A 23,656-nucleotide genomic window follows, 5' to 3' on the forward strand; every position below is an offset into this window, starting at 1 on the left:
TTTGAAGAGGATTACCTAACACTCCAGAAGACATCACAAATTTACACAGCATGAGTCAATTTACCTTTCACCGTAACATTGAATTAGATAGACTAGGAAAAAAATCAGAAGGGATATATGAGTCAGCATAACCTACAGCTTAGATTCACCTTCCTATTGCTCTTACTGTCTCCAGGAACTGGGGTTGCAAGAAACCAACCACGTCCTGGCTACAGTCAAGGGGACTTTGCAAGAAGGTGTAAAAAAAAAAAAAAAAAAAGGTACGTGTGAGGGAGAAACTGTGATAGTTTAGATTACCTTCAGCCTTCTCTCCTACAATGCTCTCTGCAGAAACTGAAAAACAGCCTCTCCCAGCAGTGTGGCATTGAAATCACACTCAGAACAAGTGACACCTGTGTTCAGCCCAGTCTGAGGCCTTTTGTGTGACCGCGCGAGCCTGTGTGTGTTTGGATAGAGCAGAAAGTGCTCTGACTCTTTGCATTTACTGCTTGGTTGTGACCAAAACCCTATATCCTCCTTTTGCAGAGGTCCACCACCCTGCAAACACAAGGTATTACCAAAACTTTGCTTATTTCTTGCATGGCTGGTTTTCACACGTTGTGTCAAGAATCGAAGAGCTGCCACAGTTTGTGATTAATGCTCTGGTTTTTACAACTCCTGGTTATCTTTGATTTAAAGCTGTAAGTTCAAGCAGATCAGGTCTTTGCATGTACACGTAGTAACTGCTGCTTATTTAATGGTCATCTCGTGGGTTAGCAGTATTTGAGGTTAGGAAGTTTAAGCTTATACATACATTTTGGTCTTATATACATGTATGTATTAATATGTGAAGCTTTATACATATATATGTATATATAATGAGCTAATGACAGTGTGATGATCTCAGTTGTCATTTACTTATGGACAGGGGGCAAAGGAGTGACTTTAGCTGCAAAAGAGCTGCATGGGAACCTATTTTCAGATGAGGATCTTACAGCCACATCCTTAAGGTACAACCCCTTCCATAAGCTTACTCGTGCACTGACTCAGGGCTTCTCTTGGGCCCCCTTACAGTGTAAAGAGCGAGGTCAGGCTGCATGGTGACCACAGACCTTCCTCCCTGCTCCGTTACAGCCCAGCACATTCTCCTCCACTCAGAAACACCTGTGAGGGAAAACTGCTCCAGTTGCCAGACGATGGCTGTGCAGCAATCTTTGCTCTCCCCTCCCCAGAAGCCGTGCTGTGCCAAGGGGATCGCTACAACCCAGGGAATCCAGCACTGCCCGAGCAATCCTTACCTGCATTTTATTTTTAGGGTTTCTCCTGGTAAGATGACAATCTGGTTTTTTGCAATGCTTAGCGTCGGTTTCTCAAAAAATTCGTCCTCAGCAAGACCTGACACAAATAAAGAAGAAACCATGGTTAGGCAGGCTATTCAGTACGGCTGGAACAGGCACAATGCAGCTGAGGAAAGCTTTTTGTTTTGTAAATAGTTCCTAAATTGGGGGCCCACACAGGGTTTAATTTATATTGCTGCAATTCAGTTGAGCACACTGTACCTACAGAGATCCCCTCAGTTTGTTTTTCTTTCCCTTATTCATCTCTTTCTTTTCTAACATGGGGAACCTGTATTTCTGCTAATAGTCTTCCTTTTATTTAGAGCTGGCTGTGTTACTGGATTATTACAGTTTTAGAACAACAGATTCATTTCAAAAGGTTTTTACACATGTACAGAACTGGTGGGAATCGGGTCTTTGGGAAACAACTCGGTGCATGAGCTCACATATTACCTTGTAATCAATGGGAGGAGAGGTAACAATAATTCTGGGAGCAGCTCTTTCTGATTCACAGCCATGAAACATCTGCTATGTTAAAAACACATCAAAAGCCTCCTGTTTTCCAAAGAAACATTCACAAATACTGCACTGGAACCAAATAGCAAGCTGCTTTCTTTGAGGCAAATGTACAAAAATAAAATTAAAACTAGTGCTGGCAGGTAGTTCACAGTGATGTCTGAGACCCCATCCCTAGTGCTGGCGTAACAAGGTTTGTCAGGTCACTCATGACAGTGGGCTTTAGTGACAGCAGTGACAAAGGCCTCTCTCCTCATCATCCCCATCATCATCATCTCCTGGCTCAGGAAACATCTCCCGAGCAGCCCCACTTCGCAGGGCTCTGTGGGATCAGGACGGGTTTCACCTCGCCCCTGCTGCACTGATGAGTGCTTGGTGCGGCTCACACACCACACAGCTTGTGAGCACAGCCACTGCACTGTGACAGCCCCACAGACACGGGCACTGAGAGGTGCTGGGATGCTCCTGAGCCCTCGCAGACGGCCACGTGCAGGGGCTGCTGACATTCATGGCCGGAGCGAGGAGCTTTGGCAGGTGGGTGCTGCGCGGCCCCGCGCCCCGAGCGCTCCTGGCAGCTGCCTGCAGAAAGCCGAACGTGAAACCCGCCTGCTATCGGAGCGTTCATCTGTGGCAGTATCACTTTCAGAAAGTGAAACTGAGAAGAAGCAGAAGTGAGGCTGGCTGGGCTGCTTTCCTTGTCCAAATTCAAAGTAACATAATCAAGGAAAGGAGAAAACAGGCTTAGATAAGTATCTCAATTTCTAAAGCTCTGACATTAAAGCCGTATGTTTTCTTTCCCCTCCTGCTCTTCAAATCTCTATCTTCTTTGCCTTGAACTTGATAAGCCAGAAATCTTTAGCTGGGCTTATAAGAGGCATTATTCTCAGCAGAATAGTGAAGATAATGCATCTAACAAAAAGAGAAACATTAGGGTTTAACTTTTCAACTGGATGAAACAGTGATTTTCTTGCCTCCCACCTCCCATCTCCTCTCATCTCCTTTGTGCTGGATTCAAGTAAAACGCTCTGAGCCTGGCATATTCTCTCAGCGTGGAGAGTGAATCACTCCCACGTTGGAGAGCCTGGCTTCCTCCGTGAGCCGTTCAAATTCCCAGCAGAAACTCAGCGGAGGCCAGCTCATCTCATGGCACCAGAGTCCTTCCCGGGAAGCATCCTGCCCAGACAGCGTGTTCCTCAACCCCCCTGTTGGGCACACGGAGCCTCCCTACAGACCTGCAGCTCACACTGCACCGGTCCTGACCATGGCTCCACCATCAGAGACCTCCCAACACCCTGTTTTGCATGGTTGATGGCTCTGTAGCTCTGTCTCTAATGTCCTGTATAGAATAAGGAATAAATTGGAGAGCAAGTGGGAGCCTGGCCAACATGAGCTCCCTCCAGGGTGACATTGTGTAGCATGGCCCTACCTAAAAATTGCTATTGTGTGTAATGCTGTGGATGCAAAACGCCCCCTAGACTCACAGAGTCACAGACTCAAAATCCCAGAGTGCTTGGAAGGGACCTCTGGAGATCATCGGGTCCAAACCCCTTGCCAAGCTGGGTTGTAACAAGCATGTTACGTGGCATGGTCTGAGCTTTGGCATGTGCTGTTCCGTGGTGCTGAGGAATTTCACTCACCTAAGGCTAAGTGTTGATCTTTGCAAAAAGAAAACAAAAAAAATGGTCAATGTAGCTTTGGAAATGTTTGCTGAGTGTCATTTAATTAGCCAGCTGAGGGGGCTTTGGGCCCTGCGTAGTTTTTCCAGCACGCAGCTACTACCGCGATCCGCGCCGGGCTGTTTGCGCTGACTTCAGCCAGGTCTGCTTTGACTTAGAAAATCCTGGGGTTTTGAATAATCCTTTCTATGGTTCCTCATGCACCGTCAATTGTTCTTAGGGCTCACAGTGGCTTAGCTGAAGCCTCGAGCTGGCCTTTTGAACAGGCCCACGAGGTCCCTCACGAGCAAGTGTGATGCTGTGGGAGGGGTGCGGGGTGCTGCGCCAGGCAGCGGGCAGAGCCCCGAGCTGCTCTTGTGACCGGGGAGTAAGTGCTCGGGCTTTCATAATATCTGAGACTGGTTTTGCTAAGAGAAAGAAAAGTATTTTTCAATTATTCTGTTTAGACATCTGAGATACTTTTTTCCCAAAGTTTATTTTGGCTTCAGGAGCTGAAGAAAAGAATAAGCAAAGAGTAATTTCGGCGCGTTTCTACCCCATGGAGGACAGGAGGAGAAATTCCTCTGCCACACACATTTCATCCCCGCTGCCAGGTGACAGAGAGTTTTTCTAAACACAGCGTGTGCCTTTTCTGGCATGCCTGAGCCAAAGCTGAGTGCTTAAATGCACCATGTAGCTTCGTTATGGTGCTCTTCCTTCTTTGTATGCTGCATGGATGTTCACTATTTTAATGTAGTTCATTTTAATTTTACAGCTTTAATCAGTATGTCTAGCATTTCTCAAAACTAACTAACTAACTAAATAAATTACAGATAGCTCTGTACTTAGAATCATAAAATTGGAGAATATCCTGAGTTAGAAGGTACCCACAAGGATTGCTGTGTTCAGTTTCATAAGAAAACAGTCAGGACTTTAAGAAATGCCTCTCTCTGCCAAAGCAGGTTGACCAAAGCTGGTCAAGAGTCTCACAGTGCCGAGCTAAAGAGAGGCTTTAAGAAGAGCCCTGAGCCAGGACAGACCCTCTGACCAGGGCCTCTCTGCGCCGTTTCTGCTCCCAAGAGCTTATTCTCTCTGCCAGGTTAACATTCTGCTCCTGACAGCGCAGAAAACCCCAAACACAGCACATCGACACGGGTCCTTGGCAGTGAAATGTGGAAGGTTGACTGATACATTGTCCAGGGAAGAAAAGTATATTGAAAACTGCTTTTCCTGGGATAATCTGATTTTGCACCATAGCCAAGATGAAACCTGGGAGGATCCCCAGGCGGAGGGTAGCGTGTGACCTCCCTCACCTCTGCCAGATGATTCCTAACTCCATCTCGCTTGGCCGAGGGACATCCCTCCCACACTAAGCCTTGTTCGTGCTAGGACCATCGGTAAGCAGAGATAACAACTATTTTTAATCTCTGTTTCTCATTGTAACAGTCTTCCTTCAAGCATCCTTTAGGCACTGTCACTACCCAGTAGCTATGCCAAAAAGAGCGCTCACAAATGCTTGTGAGATCGAGCGTATCGAGGTATCCTACGTGGTGACAGCTAATGTCAATATCGTACCTGATTAAGAGATCCTCTTATCCCTTTCGGGCACTGCAGCACACAGAGGAGGGGAAAACTGGAAGAACAGTACCAAAGAGCACCCAACCTCTGCGTCAGATGACAAAAAAATAACGTCTAGGCAAAGCGCAGACCGCTGTGCTGACAGCTAAATGAAGCAGGTTAGACCAAGGCCCTGATTCCACAAGGATTTGGGCACACAAATAGCTTTTTGCACATGATTGAACTCCAGGGACTATTCATGTGTGTAAAGTCACTCTTGTGCGCAGATCTGGGCCCTAGGACACATCAGGTCCCATTAGGAAGGGCTGGGAGTCAGGGTTTTAGAGCTGACTTCGCAGGGAAAGGGGAGAGGCATAGACACGTTATTTAAAAACTTTGTCCACTGCTGACAATAGACTGGGAATACTTTTGTAAGCCATGCTTAACTTGGAGTGTTTCTGAAAGTCAGAGCCCAGATCAGGAACGTAATCTGTGCTCTGAAAATGCTCGGGGGGTCACTGGGGGCTCTATGTGCACGGCCCTGATCACCCTTAATGAGATGGTTGCCAGTAAAACGGATCGTGCAGACGAAGAGCTGCTACCTGTCCTGCCTGCCAGGGACAAGCAGATGATAGCTCAGTCTCTCCAAACTGCTTTGTGTCTGCAGCACTAAATGGCACTGAGGAGAGACAATGTGCTGTCCTCTGAGAGGCCAGGGAACCTCATCACAAGGACACAGCTTGAGTGCATCTGGGAAACGAACAGGTACCAGTTTTAAAGGGTATTTTCATGACTGTGTCCCCAAGGAAATCCTATTTCCACTAGAATTAGAAAGTTCAAGGATTCAGTGAAAAGCCGTGTGTGTTTAAACCAACGGCCTGTAATCATTTTAGGATTTGTTTGAAGGTCACTCACTATGAAAAGAGAAAACAGTACTGCTGGCATTATGGCATCACAAGCCTTGCAATATTTGGTGTGTTTATTAGGTCCTCAGCTCCTGGAATCAGCTTTCACTTGTTATAATTGAGTAATTTTCTGTTACTTTAAAGGCTTAAAAGGACATTAGCAAGTAAGTAAAAAGACCCACCTCTCCCTCCCTTTTGCTGTGACTTTGCGTGGGAGAAGGACATATCATTTTTGATTCTGCCAGACTCATGCATTAATAAAATACCTTATGCTCTCTATTCTAAACACAATATTTTCTAAATTAAGCATTATTGCTGGCTTTGACTCTCCCAGCAAAGAAGGGATGCTCTTGTCTTGAAGATCTTGGCTTTAAATCAGGAGCAAACTTCTTTCTCCATTTTCTTCTTTTCTGCTGGCTAGTGGGTGCTCTGTCAAGCCACCTGATGGGTACCGAGCCAGTAGGGAGGGCAAAGGCCCCCTATGGGCTGCAGATGTGGAATGTGTGGGTCAGAAAGGGCTGTGTGCAGGTAGCTTAGCCTCCAGATCTAACGTGGCTTCATCACCTCGCTCCCGTTTCATGGTTTGCTCAGGGAGTTCGCTTTATCAGGTTGTTTGCTCTCCTAAGCCTCAATTCTCCGTATGTATATTGAGGCTAATAATGGAAGTTGTAAAGATTTAAACTCTTCATCTTTTCCTCCACACATGCACGGTGCTTGATGTATGAGGCCGTGCCTCATACAGGAATCCCCCCAGGGAGTCCTGCCACAGCGATGCCCTATGTGGGCATGTAGCTAGCCATCGGTGGGCCAGTCAGAGCTTCCATTCCTACAGAAGCTGAAGAAGTTCATACAGAATTAAATTAGTAATCAGTAACTCATCGGGGGAGATGGCTAAGATTCTTTCAGAATATCTGAACGCTGGTGTTAACCCAAGAGTATCGGCTGGCGCAGCAGGCTTCATGCTTTTGTTGATTTTCCAAGCCAGAGGACCAGTATTTGTTTAGCTGATTCATGAGAAAGGGGAGCAGTTCCCACCCATTCTTCCCCTCTGCCTGCTACAGATACAAGTTGTGTGCAGCTCCGCCAGAGGCAGGAGTTCGGATGTAAAGGTTCTCAGTGACAATAACAAAAAACTCAATCATTGCTCTCAAGTGGAGGAGACATCTACAGCACAGAGAAAACAACTGCAAAGTAGGGTGAGTGTTTGGAGATAAGATAAGACATTGGCCCTACTCTTGGGATTTGTTCCTACAAGACTTTTCCTCACCCATCGATGCATCAGCATTTCCTGATGAAGTGGCACAGGGTCACTCTGATTTCCTCCTGTAATCAGCAGAAACACTTCAGCAAGGCCACCTGATTGCTTTGTGTGCTGACAGTTAAAAAAACACCGTTAATTAACAGGAACTTCACTCTGATTTTTGGTAATCAAAACATAACCTTTGGAGTTTGACTACACCTGCTCAAAGGCAACTCCCTGAGCGTGCAGTGCCATGAGCTTTCTCGTCTTTCCATGATAGGGATCGCCGTATCAGTTGCAGATTTATGGAAAGAGGCCACAGAAAGCAGCTCTAGGTCAAAATTGTTTGGTCTTTGGTGGCAGCAGCTCATTAATCAGAGCCATTGTTTTCCCTCTGACACCGCAGAGTGTGGAGTCCTACAGAATGACAGAGATATCACCGCCCTGTGCTTATGCTGAGGTACAGAGGGGGGGACACGTCCGTTCTTTGTGACTGCGTGACAAGTCCAGAGCTTAGATCTACAGCCATAAAATAAACAAGAGATCTGGGAAAGGAGGTGGCAACATCTGCAATCATCTGCCATGCACTCAAGCACAATTTGAAGTATTTAGGAAATGCAGCAATCTCATGTTGATGGAGAAAAGGCTGGGAATGTTGTTATTTCTGGATCTAAATTATGGCAATTCCTCTGGGAAAGAGAAGACCTGGCACATATCCACGATTAGCAAATGTGCAGACCCGGTGGGAGAGAGAGACACACACACACAAAAGAGACCATGCTATGCGTGGAAGACTTCAGGGGAAGAAAAAAAAATCAAAATATGTGAGGTATGAAACTGTCTTTGCCTCTCCCCCGATGTGGTCTCCTGAGAACAGCTTAGGGTTGCAGATGCAAGTGTTTCCATTGCTTCCCAGACAGGATTACTTCATGGAAGCTCCGGACATAGCTTTCATTCTTCCTGGACTTGGCCATCCCGAGGAGAGGGCCCGTTCTGGTGACAGGGCTGCGAGGGAGAGCAGCACGGGCGCGGGCTGGCCCCGAGGAGGAACCCAGATGGCAGCAGCCCCTGCAGGAGCCCTCCAGGCCCTGCACTCCCGCTGCAGCCCACCACAGCCCTGCCCTGCCTGCCCTTCGCCCGTATGGTAAGGGACTTGCTGCTCCTCAGTCTTCAGATCCAACACAGCATTCGTCTGGAAGTGAACCTGGCCAAGGTTTCGCTTCTTTCTCCAGAGCGCTGAGTGGGAAATGGGAAGGTGGCGAGGTGGGCTTGGCCTGTCCCCACTGGGCCCTACCAGGCTTTCCTGGGTCACCTCACCTCTTTTAGCCTGTGAACTCCTGGGAGCCTATTTGTGTGCTGGTGGACAGATCGCTTCTATCGCTTTTATCAGCCCAACACGTCTCCGTAGCTACAGGCACTGCCCAGGTTGTGACTCCTGCTTGTCAAACCCCTACACTCAGTTCCCTTTAATCTAATCCGAATTGCTCCATAGAGGGTAATTTGTATGCCGTGTACACAGTGAAACTTAGAAAGTTTCGGATGCTGTGGAAGGAACGTTTTTAAACACTTTTAATTAAATTACTTTATTATTTTGAGTAGCTATCAGCAGATTAGCTCATTTATCAAGGGTGACATGTAAGGCTGAAAGTCAACAGCCGTAATTCACAGACTTCATGTGTGTCACACAGAGCAGCACTAAACACTGTGTTCACTCACACATCAATGGGATTGAATTTGGCACCTCTCTATATTTCTTTCAAAGTTATTTGTTTTGTACAGCTGCAAATAATGAAAGCAATTGTTGTGCTGACTCTGTTCCAAGAACTATTCCCCAACCTGCTCGTGTGCACAGAAAGGATCAGTCACTATGGAAATCTATCTTGATTTGGGCCAGGACCTCTCGTGAAAAACAAGTAGTAAATCTGTTGATGCAAGCACTGATTTCTCTCTTGCTTCTACCCAGTTTTAACATTTATATTGGACTTTTTATCTGGAGTAATGGACTGCCTGTATTCGGGATAAGAGTAAATGGAGCTCTTTAGCCTGGTTATTTCATTACAGAAAATGGATCTTTTATTTAAACTTAGAGCATTGGTAGAAAAGTTTTCTGATGTTTTCTTGTCCGTACAATTTTATATCTTTCTAACCCTTTTCTATTGCAGTGCCAGTAACCATCAGATTAAAAAAATAAATAAGGCAGTAGTTTTATTTTCTGCATGGATATGATATGGTAATTTAGATATATTTTTACTTATTGATCACAACATTACTGCATGCCTCTTGGCAGCCTGGAAATGTAAATGGTGGTTCCCATAGGATGGCAGCACGTCCTGCGGGGGGTCCGTGGTACACCAGGGCAGTAGTAAGGCTGCATGCAGGTCCTCTGCTTGCAAGGCAGGAGACAGGGAGCGTGCAGTGGGGTTTATTTTTCTGAAGGCCCGAGCAGTTGCCCTTCATTCGGTGTTCAGAAGGCACACAGCAACCCACGCACGCACCAACCAGCTAATTCATCCTGACTGCCAGCAGAGGTCAGACTTTAAGCTGGCAACATAAACTCCTGAAAGGGATTTCCCTTAGGTCCCCATAAAAGTTGCTAACATCAGAGACCAGCAGTGGTGAAATGAAATTTTTATGAGAAGTCAATAAAATAATGCTGTTTTCACACATGTCAAAGATCTGTTCTGGTATCTGGTCATACAGGCACCCAGAGCGTACTGCTGGGGTTATAAATCTAGTCTAGTCCCATCACCTTTGGAGTATAATCATGAAACAACTTTCAGCAGTAATTTAGAGCTATCAGACTTGTTTCAGAGGGAGACCCCTGGTACCATACGGCTTGGAAAATAACACTCATAAATTAAAAGCAAACAGAGATTAAAATAAAAGTCCTTCAAGTTAAATATGCTGGTAAATAAAGTTTCACTTGGCCACACCGCATGAATTAATGCACTGGCCAGCATTAACCCAACACACAACCTCAGCTGCCATATATATGTATATTTACAGAGCTGCTGAGGGATGGGAATTTGAAATCCACCTCATCTGGCTATTTAAGTTCATAGCCAGAACATGTATTAACAGAGAAATTTTGCATATAATATAAGGTAATATTAATGTGCAACAGTCTTTCAAACTCCTGGGTCAATTAAAATATTGTACTCTAAGTCAGCATACACCTTTGACAATAAGATTTCGTGACAATTCATCCTAAGTAAAAGAGTTTGGAAAAGTGTAAGATGGATACCCTAGGGAGACATCAGAATGACCAGAAAGGAACAGGAGAGAGAACTTATGACATTCCTCAAACTCTAGTTTAGCAAAAAGCACGTTTCTTTGAATTGTAAAGGACTCTGCCTTCAGCCTCTGCCTGCATGTACCAGGTGAGGAGGATGCTCACTCCTGTTCCTCCTTTACCATCCGCAACCTAAATTGGTGACTCCCAAGTCTCTTCTTGTTTCATCAGCCACTTTCTCAAGAGACCGTTGGGAAACCCTCAGACTAGTTGTAACATATGCTTAAGCCCTGAACAGCACAGAGTGACCTTCATAAGATCTGAAGAAAGATGCTGTTAGCCCAACTGATGGGGTTTATCGGGATATGCCGTGTGGATCTGTTCTGGATCCCATCTTTGCTTTGTACAGGGAAATGATTTGTTTGCAGTGATTTGAGTCAGTAGAGCCACATGAGGCTTAAGGGGAAGACTAACAGAGCCTTTCATTTGCTTTGGTTTGGTGCAAACTGCCTAGATGTGATGGACACTTTCCGAAACTTGGTAGCCTGGCCTTCAATGAACATGAAGTTCAGGGAGGAAATCTGTTCAGTGGCACACAAGACAAAAAAAAAAAGGAAACTTGTCCCTACAGCTAAGCTGGTGGCTCATCTCCAATGAAGATGAAAAGAATTCATTGCTGCAGAGATGTTTGTTTTTAGGAAAGCATGGGTTTACTCTCTGGTACGATTTTAGAGTATCATTTTATCTGTGTTCTTTGATGTTCAGTCAAGGATCAATAGCCCAAATATATGGAAGGGAACAGTTAAGATACTAAATATACATGTCTAGATCTCAGCTTTGTATCTTGACTCTGACATCTCTGGTGTCAGGGATGATTCTTAGGCAATTTTGTCTCAACGTTGTATGAGTGCTCTGCCAGTTTTCCATATCTCAAGCAAAACTTTGGTATGGTTTAAAAGATAATCTGTCATTTTTCTAATCTGATTATTTCCCAGGTTGTCTAAACCTGAAGTCCAAGAGCCCTCTCAGTAGATTTGATGCTACTTGCTTGCACAGTACACTTCAACGGGACCTCTCGGTGCTACAACAATAAAACTTGTAAATCAGAGTGCTTAACAGGAAGGGCTGGGATCACGGGAGGTCCAATACCAAGGGCAGCTATTTATCTGCTTTTACAGTTGCAAGTGGTAAGAGCCTAGGGAGAGGAAAGAAAATCTTCCCAACGTTGTTCTATCAGCATGTCTAATTCATCTCCCAAAGGAAGCAGCATTCCCTATCTTTAGGACTATTTAAAATTAGATGAGATAAAGCGCTAGGAGATGTCCTTCAGAAAACATTTGCTGGTGACCTACATGAAGCAATCTCCCAGTGCTTCAGCTGCCACATCTAGGGCTGTACTGGGGCCACGCTGTCCCGCTCAGATGGCCTGCCAGGGCCGGTCTCTTCTTTGCAAACTGCTTTGGTACTGCTTCAGCACTGCTGGGACTCAAAGGCAGAGTGGGCGTGCTGGGCTTTGGACTCAACTGTCCATAAACCAAAACTCAGAAGAGGACTGCAGCTGTTTCTAAGAAACAAAGAGCTCAGAGAGGAATTTGGATGAGGGTCTGCTGAGCGCTGAGAGGGTGGCTTGCAAAACAGCCTCTGACCGTCCTCCATGGCTAAATCCCAGTCAAGCCATCAAGCAAGCTGACTGCCCGCTGCCCACCAAGTGCTCGTGGGTGAGTTGTTCAGAAAGGCTGCCTCTTGTCCCGGGCCACGTGCCCTGAGGTTTCCTGCTTGGAGCCTTGCTGGTGCGAATCCAGCAGGCAGCCCTGCTCCCTGGGGGTGTCGGAGGGTCGTGTAAGCAGCATCGTGCAGCACACCAGTGGAAACCGGGTAATGTGTGTGCTCAGGCCTTTTGCAGAGTGCTAAATTCCTCCTCTCCATCACCCAGCCCTCTTTTCTAAGAAAAACATCAGCTTGCATGGAAACACTTCTTTGTACAGAACATCTGTGTCCTCCTGCTGATGAATCACTGACCTGCAGAAGGAGGAGGCCAAGGGAAGGTCACGAGAGGGACACAATCAGAACGGGGAAGGTGGATGGTCACAGTGAAGCAGAACAAAAGCACACACCCAGTTAGCATTATTTTATTAGCTTTTCTGGGGCTATACATCCAGAAGTAAATGAGCCAGAGCCTCCTAAGATCAGCCCAATTGATGAACCACACTAAAGAGCAATGAATTTGATCAAATCACAAAGATCATATGTGTCAGAAAAGTGCAAATTCCAAATGACAGTGAAATCTGCCTGGCAGGTAATGCCTCTGTTTTCTCTGTTTCTGAACATAACCCATTAAGAAGAAATGGGCTGAAACCAACTTTGGACTTGACGCTGGAATCTGTTTTCGATCAGCTCTGTGCTCTGCTTCTGTCGGCTTTGTGTGCCTGTCTCAAGAGGTTTTACTTTTTTTTTTGGTTTGTTTTGAAGGGTGGGAGGTTGCTATTTTGGGAGATGAGATAAAAGCTGTTTGCTCGAGAAGGGGAGAGAGAACCGAACGATCTGCTTAAAACCCAGTCCCCGATGCAGTTAGGTTTCCGCATCCCCAGGCGATGTTATATTATCTCCTGCCTGCAACCTCCCTGTGTAGTTTGGCCTAACTAGGTCTGCAAGCTGGTTTCCTCGCTGGCTTGCATTAAGCTGGAAAGTACCAATCAGACCCAGGGAATTGGCTGCAAATCGTTTGTGAAATCCTTCTTAATGACAAAGTCCATCAGGCCGTGGAGCAGGGCTTCAATCGCTTCCTTGCAGCCTCCACCACAGCTACCCTGACGTGACCCCGGCTGCTCCCCTGTTTGTTAGGCTTCTCCGCAGCTGTGACATAATGTTTTTGATGGCAGGGCTTGGAGGAATTCTGCTTGTGGCAAAGCAGGAATCTGCTTCGAATTAGCGCTGCACATATTTATCAAGTCTACGTAGCATGGCTGCCTGTTGACAAAAGTCCCTTCTTCTGTCCCCTGCTGCTTTCCAGATTAGCTGGCTGGCCCTGCGAAGGTTCGGAGGAAAGGCAGCCGCCGCTGTCTGGGCGCAGCCTCCTACGAGCCCTGAGCGGGGCAGCAGGTGGGTGATCCTCCAGCTGGGATGCCCCGAGCTGAGCCTGCTCCTTTAGGGCCGGATCCTGCTTCTTGGTTGGACCTCGAGGGGCTCTGCGAGGGGCTCACACACTTTAAGGCTCCCTCAGCCCCGGTGCTGGCCGCATCCTCCCTGCTGCTGCAGCGGAGCAACTCCCTCTGCAGCCAGGTGGGTTGGGTCGCAGCAGCTCACATCGGCATCTGAAGGAGCCACGGCACCGGGGAGATGATTGCACGGTGCCTCTGGAAGCCGTATGTTTGCCTTGTGGGACCCTGCTTTTAAAGGTTCTTCACTGACTTTCAGGAAAAGAAAACATTGCTGGGCACCCAGCAGCAGGCACGGTTTGCATTAAAGCCACCTACGCCGCTTAGCAAAAGCTGGGCAGGAAATTCTTCTTTTTCATGTCTAAATATTTAAGGTCTATTTATTTATTTTAATTCCTGTTGTGCGTAGGGATAAAACAAAAATCCTTCAAAGGTTGTTTTTTATTTATTTTTTTATTTTTTTAATTTTTATTATGAAAAGCAGCAACAGAAAAAGACTCGTCTAAAAATAGCCATATATTTAGGGCAGCCCCCGGTAGTTGGAAACACAGATTCAAAGGCTTGATTCCGCCAAGGAACTTGGTGTCTCCAGCATCCTACGCATGCATCTCAGTGACAGGGGCATGGTGTCACTGGGCTGTGAGCAGAGAAACCATCCTGGCTGCAGAACCTTTCCTGGAAGACTGCATTTACCCCAGTCACTTTGGACACAAAATTTTGTCACAGTGTAATTTTCTAATGAAAAGCTCTCTTGTTATAAAAAAACAAACTGGTTCTATTCTTACTACTGATTTCAAGCAGAGCAGAGATAAGCCCACTGCTGTTTTCTTTTCCTAAAAAGTTTCCCTTTTCAGCCCAAGAGTTTATTGCAGCTCCCATAGATAAAACGTTCAGTCACTCTTTGAAGAATAAGATCAGTTCTTGTGCTGGATAGTTACGGAAATCAACAAATGTGACTCTAAGAGCAATTAAATGAAGAAAGCAGCTCCTGGTTTTGGAATTCTCTCCTGACTATTTCTTGCAGAGTAACAGAAGCCCTGATAAAAAACACACAGATCTGTATGAAAATGTTGAGGAGAAAAGAGAACCATGGAAGCTAAGTGAGCTCTGAATGAAAGCAAAGAGAACACCACTACCAAGAAAGAAAAACGTCACCGCATGGATTCAGGCAGGGACAAGTACCAAGGCTGGAGATGGAAGAATAATGGAAATGCACACAGACAGTTAACAAGGTTCCTTCCCATACTGAATCCATGCATGAATCCATGCACAGAGCCGTGAACTGCTGCACTACGAACCCAGAGAAGCGATTCTGATGGGGAAATCCAGATCTGAGGCCCTGCAGAATAAGCAAATGGCTTGTCAAGGCAGAGCCCACATTAGCTGGAGTCCTTACTTGTTCTTTCAGAGGTCTGTTCCCCTGGTTAGGCAGTACCATTTTTAGCATGGCATATGAATTTTGGTCTGTGGACTATGCTACTGAAGAATTTCTCCATATGCTAAAGAAAAACAACGGGTTCTCTGTGTCTCTTGCTGAGTGTGGTGGTACCTGTGTGCTATACATATCTGAGGACGAGGGGGAAGCAAAGCCAACTACAGTCAAACAGATGCATTGAAAAAGCAAGTACTGCACAGTCAGTTAAAGGTGGGTTTTGTTTTGTTTTGTTTTTTTCTGTATGTGTAGTAAGTTCACGCAGACGCCTGGATCTGCACAACCAAGCCAGAATGAGACCAGCCACTAGTCTAGCCAACAACATGCAATACTTTGACTGAAGGAAACATGTTTGCTTTCCAGCTGGAAAGAGAAGCTGACCATTTTGCTGCACTCCTAAGATATGGAAATGTTTATATCAATTTAAAACAGACTCTTGCAGAGAGTACAAAAATAAAGAATTTTCAGGCAGAGACCTCAGAGGCCAAGTTGTAAACCCTTGGCTAAAAGGTCTTAGGGTAGAAACAACTGCAGAGCATTAACTGCATAGCAGTGGTTCATACAGGAGCCGTAAGAGTAAAGACAGTATTTAGGAAGATTGCGAGGCATTTCATGTGGGCTTCAGCGCAAGGTCACAGGATGTAAGAAGCTTCGGGAGTATCAAAAAAAAAAATAAATTAAGTTGTTTGAGAGTAAAAATAGCTGTATGCCAAGCACCAATCCTGCAAACCTTATTCACAAGAGCTGCTGTGTTGATATGAACATCTGTCCTGTGGGACGTGACTGGTTGCCCAGGTTTACTGCACCTTGCAGCCCAAAATAAAGAGATCGTGACACTGGGCAGTGGCTTGGTAATGAAGGGGCAGGTTCCACTGTGAGGAAACAGAAACTCTGATGTGCTCACAACACCTCCGGGAAGGACAGTGAATAGTTTTTGGCATTCTTAACTTAACTGAGCTATTTTATAATTACAAGTCCTTAAAAGAAGTGTTAGATCTGTTTAGCTTTCTAAAAATCTTTCTAATAGGTTTCTGTTTGTTTTTCAAAAAGTTTTGTTTGTTTGTATTTTGGCCATGAAAATACAATTCATCTTAAGGGATTTAATGTGATTGTACAAAGATATCAAAAAAGCACGATTCAATAGCCTACAGCCTGTTACATGGCTCTTAAAAACATCATCCATTTCATACGAGCAAACCAGTACTCTCCTGAGGTGTGACTGCCACACAGCCCCCTGCCCAGACAGAAGTGCCAATGTTTGGGTGCCCTCCTAGGGCCTGACTGAAATCTGAAATTATTTGTTCATCAGCTGGTTTTCTCCCACTCTCCACGAGCAGCAATGCAGACTGTACAGCCTGGCGTGCTTGCAATGGTAAGCATAACCTGTTTACTTTTTAAAAACGTGTATGTATGAGTAATTCTCTGTGTGATTCATTTAGCTGTCTTTGTTGTGCCTTAGACCAGTCCCGCGGTTATTTTAGAAGATGTGTTATTTTATTACTGCAATGAACAAAGGAACTTTCTCTTTTCCCTGGTTTTCACAAAAATGTGCGATGTTAGGAAGGGGTCAAAGAGAGAATTTTCTGGTTTTCCTTTGAAGTCTCCAGTTCTAAGCTTGGTTAGGAGCTTCCATGTGTCCTATATGGGCTTGGACCCTCCCGAGGCAGTGAGCTGCAGTAGGGACTGCATGCAGCTAAGACTTCAATCTCTAGCCCTTCCTGGGCATCCTGTTCAGTGGTGAAGCAAGGCCAGTTACAGTAGATCGAGACTGACTCTTGCACTGGAAACAGCATTTTAATCTCTTAGACTTTCCTACTTTCCATGAATCTTACAAGCCCGCTGCCACGTGCCTTCCTATTTTGGGAGCTTTATTCATTCTGCTTCAAATGGAAAAGAAATTTGCAGGTGTGTTGTCATATGGTAGAAGGATTATAGTTGTAATTCAGATACCTAGCAGCAAAATAGAAGGCAATGAGAAGGCTCATGTAGGAGCCTTCTGTTTGCAAACTTCTGCAATACACTAATTTTTCTGTTCCACTGATGCTTCCTTAGCAGAACATTTAGTATCAAAAACCTGAATCCTGAGGATTTGGACAATAGTAAAATGCAAAGCTTCTTTCTCCCCTTTAAGCCCTGCTTGAACGGTGAGGTTTAGGATCTGCAGTCTTTGCTGACCCTCCAGGAGAGCTGCAGGAAGAGGGAGGAAGGGAAATTGTTTTGTGTTCAGATCCAAATATAAAATCAGCTCAATGTTCTTTTCTCCCTCATCAAGAGACTTGCATTCCTTCCCTCTCCCAGCTTCCCCCAACACTGCAAGATCAGTGCGTTTGGGTGAGTCCTTAAAACAAAGTCCAACAGAAAAAAAGTAATCCAAGTACAAAGTTGAATGTTCTTCTATTTAAAATGCAAAGAGGATAAAATCTGCAGCTTTAGTTCTTCTGTTTTCTTAAAAGAAAAGACCTCTTACCCCAGTCCTATGCAGGATTTGGCAAAAGAGAGAAAGGTGCTTTCAGCTACCAAAGCCCTCGAACGTCTCACTCTCATTAAAAACTGTGGTGAGCTCCTCCTGAAGCTCACAGCTTTGGTTACCTACTGTCCCCACCCTTCCCGTTCTCATACCAGGCTGGGACTGGGGCTGGCTTTGAGAAAAGCCAGGGAGGTTTTTTTTTTGTTTTTTTTTTTTGACATTGTATTTTCATGGCCGAACACCAGGAGTCGATCTAGGAGGCATCCACAAGGTGCCAACAAGCCCTGAAATTTTGGCTCTCTCCTAAGAACTAAACCTAAGGCACTATGGCAGGACCTGTTCTTCCCAAAGCAGAGACCAGCTGCTAGCACCTCCAAGCCACGGAGCTGTGGGAGGGCAAAACTTGGAGCTGCTGCCTTGGGTGATGGTGCACCCCTCGCCCCCGTTCACAGGGGCTCACTGTGCACGCATTCAGCTCAGCCTTCTTCTCATAATGTGCTTTCATCTCTCCCCATTTTAAAGAAAGCACTGAGCACCCCACCCTGTCCTACAACAACTGCTGAGCTATTTACCACTCTGAAAGGAAATCCCATGTCACAACCCCTAGGAGCGCAAGGAATAATGTCCGGAATTCCTTTATCTGTGACTAGGCCTGGCGCACAGTCTCTTTCCCGTCTCTTAAGTATACACAAATATATTCTTTTCTTTTGTCAAGGCAATGGGCCCAGATTTTAATGACGGTTTATTAAAAAATAATTAAAAAAAAAAAAAGGTTTTGGCAGCGCTCAAGAACAAACGTTCTCTGTGTTTAGGCCCCTTTGTTATTCAAGGTGAAAAGTGGCTAGAAGGGAAAATGAATCACTGGTCTTTGCCCTCCATAGTAAATTTGACCTCCACTGTTTTAACAGCACCTAAAATTGGTGTTTGGGGCTAACTAGGGAAACAATGCGGTAAGTCTCATGGCTGCTTCCTACGACGATTTTGCTTAAATTGGTCAAATCATCTCTTTGGGCACTGCAGTCTTTTTTTAACCTTCGGCTTCAAGGCTCCCGCTCGGGTCTCCATGCCAAGTTGTGCTCAGCTAAAGGCCATGCTTATCGCGTGCTGGCAGCCTGCAGAGTGATGGAGTAAAAGATGGGCACTACCAGCTCTGGGGCAGCGCTGCCCTGGGCCGAGAGGACAGAAAGGAGGGGAGACGCCACGTGTAAGCACCCCCAGGTGTGTGGGCCCGGCGCTCCTCACACACACCAGGCCTCACACTGCTGCTCCATGAGGGAGGTGGATGGAGGCCCTCGCACCACTGCTCCATGACAGGAGGCAGCTGGAGGCCCGTCTGTCCAGCCGAGCTGTCCTGCCAGGCCTCCTGCCATGTTCGTGCCCTTCCAGCCTGGCAGCTTGAAGCCCCAGGGCCTGACCCGCTGGCATCTTGGAGGCAGCTGCACGGACGCCGAGTTTTGCCTCCTTGCAGGCCAGCAGAACAGTGCAACCTGGAGCAGCAGCTCCAGGGGAGAGGGGAGGGAAATCTATAGTAGGAAACGGCTGGGAGCGAGGAAGTTGCAACAGAAATATTGGCACCAGCAGGCCGAGGGAGGCGGGGGAGGCAGGCAGGAGAAGGAATCTTTCCAGGAAAAGAACGTTCATATCAGATACTTCCAAAAATAAAATATCATTGTGTCGGAGAAATGTTTCAAATATTGGCAGCGCTGCTGGCTTGGCCTGCCACTCTCTTCAGTGGATCCAGCACTCTTGCAAATCAGTTTGAAAAAAGTGTTTATGATCCTTCACTGTCGAGCCCTCCCATGCAAAGAGAAAGACGCACGCCAATGGGGACCGCAGAGCCGCCCCAAGTGATTCATGGCACCCGCTCCTCACGGGGTGGTGATATTAGAAAGCTGACAGCCTTGTTGCAGTACAAATAAGTCACCAGCTGGAGTTTACTGGCTCTTTTATTTATATTCCTACAGCACGCAGGCAATGCCAGATGTGCTGTCCCTGATTCGTGTGTATTATGTTTGATGTCTCTCATCAGAAACAACGCTGGGCTAAATCCAGAAACTAAACTGTTTTTAGCAGAGATAAATATTTAGGCAAGTCAGTGACTGGCAAGAGTCTGTCCCTCCCTTCGCATCCCCTTTCAAACTGAAATAAAGGTAGCAGCTCAGCATGAGCACATCAAAGATCTTGTCTACACAGGGGAAGCACGGCGCGCTCTCACTGCCGGCTGAGCCACTGCCTTCCAGCAGGCTCCAAAGAAAGGGGAGGATTTGGCAAAAGGGGGCTTTCCAGGGGCTGAAACCAGAGCATTCACACTGCATCCCATCCACGAGCTGGACCACAGCATCCAATTAGCACCTGCTCTTATCTGTGTGCTGTCAGGCTTTCTCCTGTCTCTGGGGCACGGCAGACTGTGTTGCTCCTAGATGCTATCACAGACTCTGACAACAGGGAGGGAATAAATCACACCGCTTGCCCTGCCTTTTGTCAGGTGTGGATGTGTGTGTAATAAGCTGACTTTGGATGTCTGTTAGTGGTAAGTCTGGATTTTCTTTTGCCCTGTGTGTTCTGGTCCTTGAAGTGTATGTAGAGCACAAAGGTTTCAGTTGCAGGACACTGTATGGAGAGGCTGCATGCGTAGGTTTTTCCTGACTTGCTGACAAAATCACTCATTTCTCCACTCACAGAATAAACTACACTATGTGACTAACTCCATTACACTCCTCTGAGCTTTGTTCCAAGGTCTCCTGAGGATGGCCTCTCTTTCCTACATTGGGATTCTCCACAATGAGATACTTGCACAGCCCTGGCTTGCCCATCCTTCCCACATCATATGGGCTGCCTTGGCAAGAAGCCTTTGCAGAGCAGGAAGGATGGTCTGACTGCGCAAGGCTCACGTGAAGGGACTGAAGGAGAAATCCAGGTGGATCTTCTCTCATTCAAGTCAGCCATTTCACTGTGGCACAGCTCTAGGACTACCCTGCTTCCAACAGAAATGTACAGGATGCTCTGAACTCCTAAGGGAGATGACGAGGTGTGGGAATTCAATTCATGCAAATCAAAGTAAATTAGGCCCTGCCATTACCCCACACTGCCAGTAGCGGATTGAAGGTCACCTCACTCGTGACTGGGCTTGTGTTTCACAACTTAATTTGCTTGACCTTATTTTCCAAACTGTCACACGCAGTGAGGAGATGAGCCCATATATTACAGACCACCTAGGCTTATGTCGACTGTGCTGGATCACAAACACTCCTGCTTCCCATGTCCAAAAGTCTCACCTTGGTATTTCATCAGCATTATCCCCCAAAGGGAAACCCATTTCTATATGGTCATGGTCTTATTACAAAGGTTCTGCATCACCTTGACTGCTTCAAAGAGATGAGACTGTTGTGCAACAGAACTAGAAGGCAGTTCTCAGTTTCACCAGCCCAGGGTTTCGAACTGCACACGTCATTCCTAGCAACAATGATTGTGGATGCAGGTACTATGGGGAGAACACAATCTGATGATACCAGTTATGAAGGTGAACAAGCATCAAAAACTTAGCACAAGTACCCAACGTCCTGGATAGAGGGGTTCAGAAATACCTCCCTATTTTGTATCCTGCCCAATATCTGCTTTTGAACAAGGTCAAAGAGATTGTTATTCCCATCAGAGTGTTTCTGTGTTGAAATGTGGAATTTCTCAGGAATTTTTCATTAACATTGGCTTTGGCAGATAAAATATTGGCTATGCCAAAGACAACAAGCTTGGGAATATGTTGATCTTAAGCACAAAGATACTGTACTCAGCGCTGCAGTTCACTACAAATGGATTGCCCCAACTGACAAGTAGAATAATAACCATGAATATTGATAATGCCCAGGTGTTTTGTTTTATGTATGTATTTTCCTCTTAATTAAAATGATAAGAGTAGCATATTCCAATAAAAACTCATTTATGCCGTCCCATTTTAAATGAGAGAAACTGTTCAGTGAGAGATTAAGAAATTTTAATTCTAATTTAGCTTGGTGCAAAGATCAACTTTCTACCTCCTCAATAACACGCTCTTTTTTAGATGGTGTAACTACACGTGAGAAGTGCCATATTGTTGGCCGAGTGTATCAGAAGAAGTGGCTGAATGAGTGCTTCGTGTTCTGTAGCCTCTCTGGACTTGCTTCACAAATGGAGCTTACCAGGTGAGTGTGGAATTTGTGTTCACCATTGTCCAGAAACCCATCTCACCCCAGCTCTCTTGGCACTGGAGGCTCCAGTAACAGTCATTCTGGGAGGGAGAGAGGGAGACTTCTCCCCCTCTTGCTAGATGTTGTCAGGACACCTCAATACATCCCTCACCCTTAACTGATCATCGCACCGGGCTTCAGTGAGACACGTAGGTCCCTGAGGCATCTTTCTGCACGTTGGGCTCTGTCTCTGCAGCCTTCTGCAGAGGACTGCTGCAGAGTTCCTTTATTCCCAGAGCCTTGCAGCATGCCTTTGTCTTCTTCAGCCACGTCACAACCCCACTCACGCTGTGGCTCTGTGCTTTCTCTCTCTCCAAACCCTAACTCTAGACACTCCCCAGGTCCAATACACGTCCCACCAGGGACTTCCCCCCATACTGGCCAGGACTGAAAAGTTTGGCCAGTCCTCAGCCTTTCCTGGCAGCCCCTTCACAACCCCACTCACACTGGGACTCCATTCTCTCTCTCTCTCTCCAAACCCTAACCCTGACCCTAATCCTACCCCTAGACAGCGCCCAGGTCTAACACCCACCATCTTTTGCTTTCTCCGTGTCTACGTTCACCCTCCAAGAGCCTTTTAGGGTGAAGGTCCAACACCCTGTGCTGAAAAATGGGGAAGTCTTTTGTGGTAACTGATACTTAAGCCCTATCTTAAGGTTTGGGCAGGAGCAGACTTCATAGGAAAACACCCAAGTCTGTGCCAAAATGGCAATAACAATAATAATCGTAGCAGTCTGCATTTCTAAGATTAGTTGTGTGATCGCTTGCAAAGGGATTTAACCTTGCAACATGTTTGTGAGGTTGGTAATTAATTGCTATTATATACTGCTGGAAACTGAAGACAGATAAGATAAGTATCTTACTTAAGGTCATACAGGAAGCCTGCAGCATGGCAGGAATTAGAAGGCAAGTTAATTGGCTCCCAGTTGTGTGCTGAGCTGCGGGATCATACATGGCCAGCCTCTCTTCAGCTCCACAGGGGCTGGAAAGAGCTGACACCAGCAAATACCTGGTGTGGACTGCAGCGTCCTCTCCTGTGAGGGTGGCCAGTGGGGCAAGCACGAGGGGCAAGGAGGAAGTAGCACACAGCAGTATTTGGAGCCTTTGCTGCATGCTGCTCGTTCCTCTTCCCGAAAAAACATGCAAATTCTAGAACAAGCGTGCTCCTAGAAAGAGGGACTTCTCCTTTTGCTTCCTCAATTTTGATAAATCCACTATTTGTGGCACAGTCTGATACCTGTAAGTACCTGATTTCTGCTGGGTGAATGCACTGAGAATACAAATGTGCTGTGAGGATGTGAGGGCTACCTTCCTTTTGTGAGGAGGGGAACCTCCTCCTGAATGTCAGCACAAACACTCAGTCACACGCCAGGCTCATTAACCAGCTCTCCAAAAAGCACCTCCAACATAGATGTGCACAGGGGAGACGAGAACAAACTCTCAATCTGGAATCCTTTAACTGTAACAGACACTCAGCAGGGGAAGCCATTAGACAGGAGCTGAAAATTAGCTTTGCAAATTTCTCTGTGCCAGAAGACACAGTCAAAATGAAAACCAAGAGGCTTTTTGGACTGTGGTTGCAATTGAAGTGACACTGCATGTGTGTGTGCATGTGTATGTGTGCTTCATGATTCCTCCAAGGAAAGCTGCAGCATATGTGTGGGTCAAGAGGCTGAGAGAGGCGCTGCGTTAAAAGAAATTTGAGAAAAACTGTAGCCTTGCAAGCCCTGTGCATCAATGCCGTGCACCTGGTGGTACCCAGGTAAGCAGACTGTGCACGGCAGCGTTAGCAGGGAGTGGTGTGTGAGACACACCTTTTGGAAGGGACAGGCAGCATTTCAGAGGTAGGCGTCACACTCCTCAGACTGTTCAAAGGTGTTTGCAGGAGATAGGGTAACAATGCCTGACCTAGTCTCTAATCTTTTTCATCAGCTTGGCTCTGTTCCCATGCAAAGTACATG

General features: G+C 46.2%; 1 protein-coding gene across 2 annotated transcripts in view; it reads right to left on the reverse strand.

Annotated features, from left to right (window-relative positions):
• The window catches only part of LOC311213779 (vascular endothelial growth factor receptor kdr-like), a 131,131-nt gene that overhangs the window by 95,265 nt on the left and 12,210 nt on the right, over positions 1–23,656 (reverse strand). For both annotated transcript variants that reach the window (XM_084294012.1, XM_084294011.1), the window contains exon 2: positions 1,278–1,374. In XM_084294012.1, coding sequence (XP_084150138.1) covers positions 1,278–1,374 — 97 coding nt within the window. The remainder of the gene's footprint in view (positions 1–1,277; positions 1,375–23,656) is intronic.

The sequence above is a fragment of the Netta rufina genome (genome assembly GCF_964035555.1).
Source record: "Netta rufina genome assembly, chromosome: 12".
Classification (NCBI taxonomy): Eukaryota; Metazoa; Chordata; class Aves; order Anseriformes; family Anatidae; genus Netta; species Netta rufina.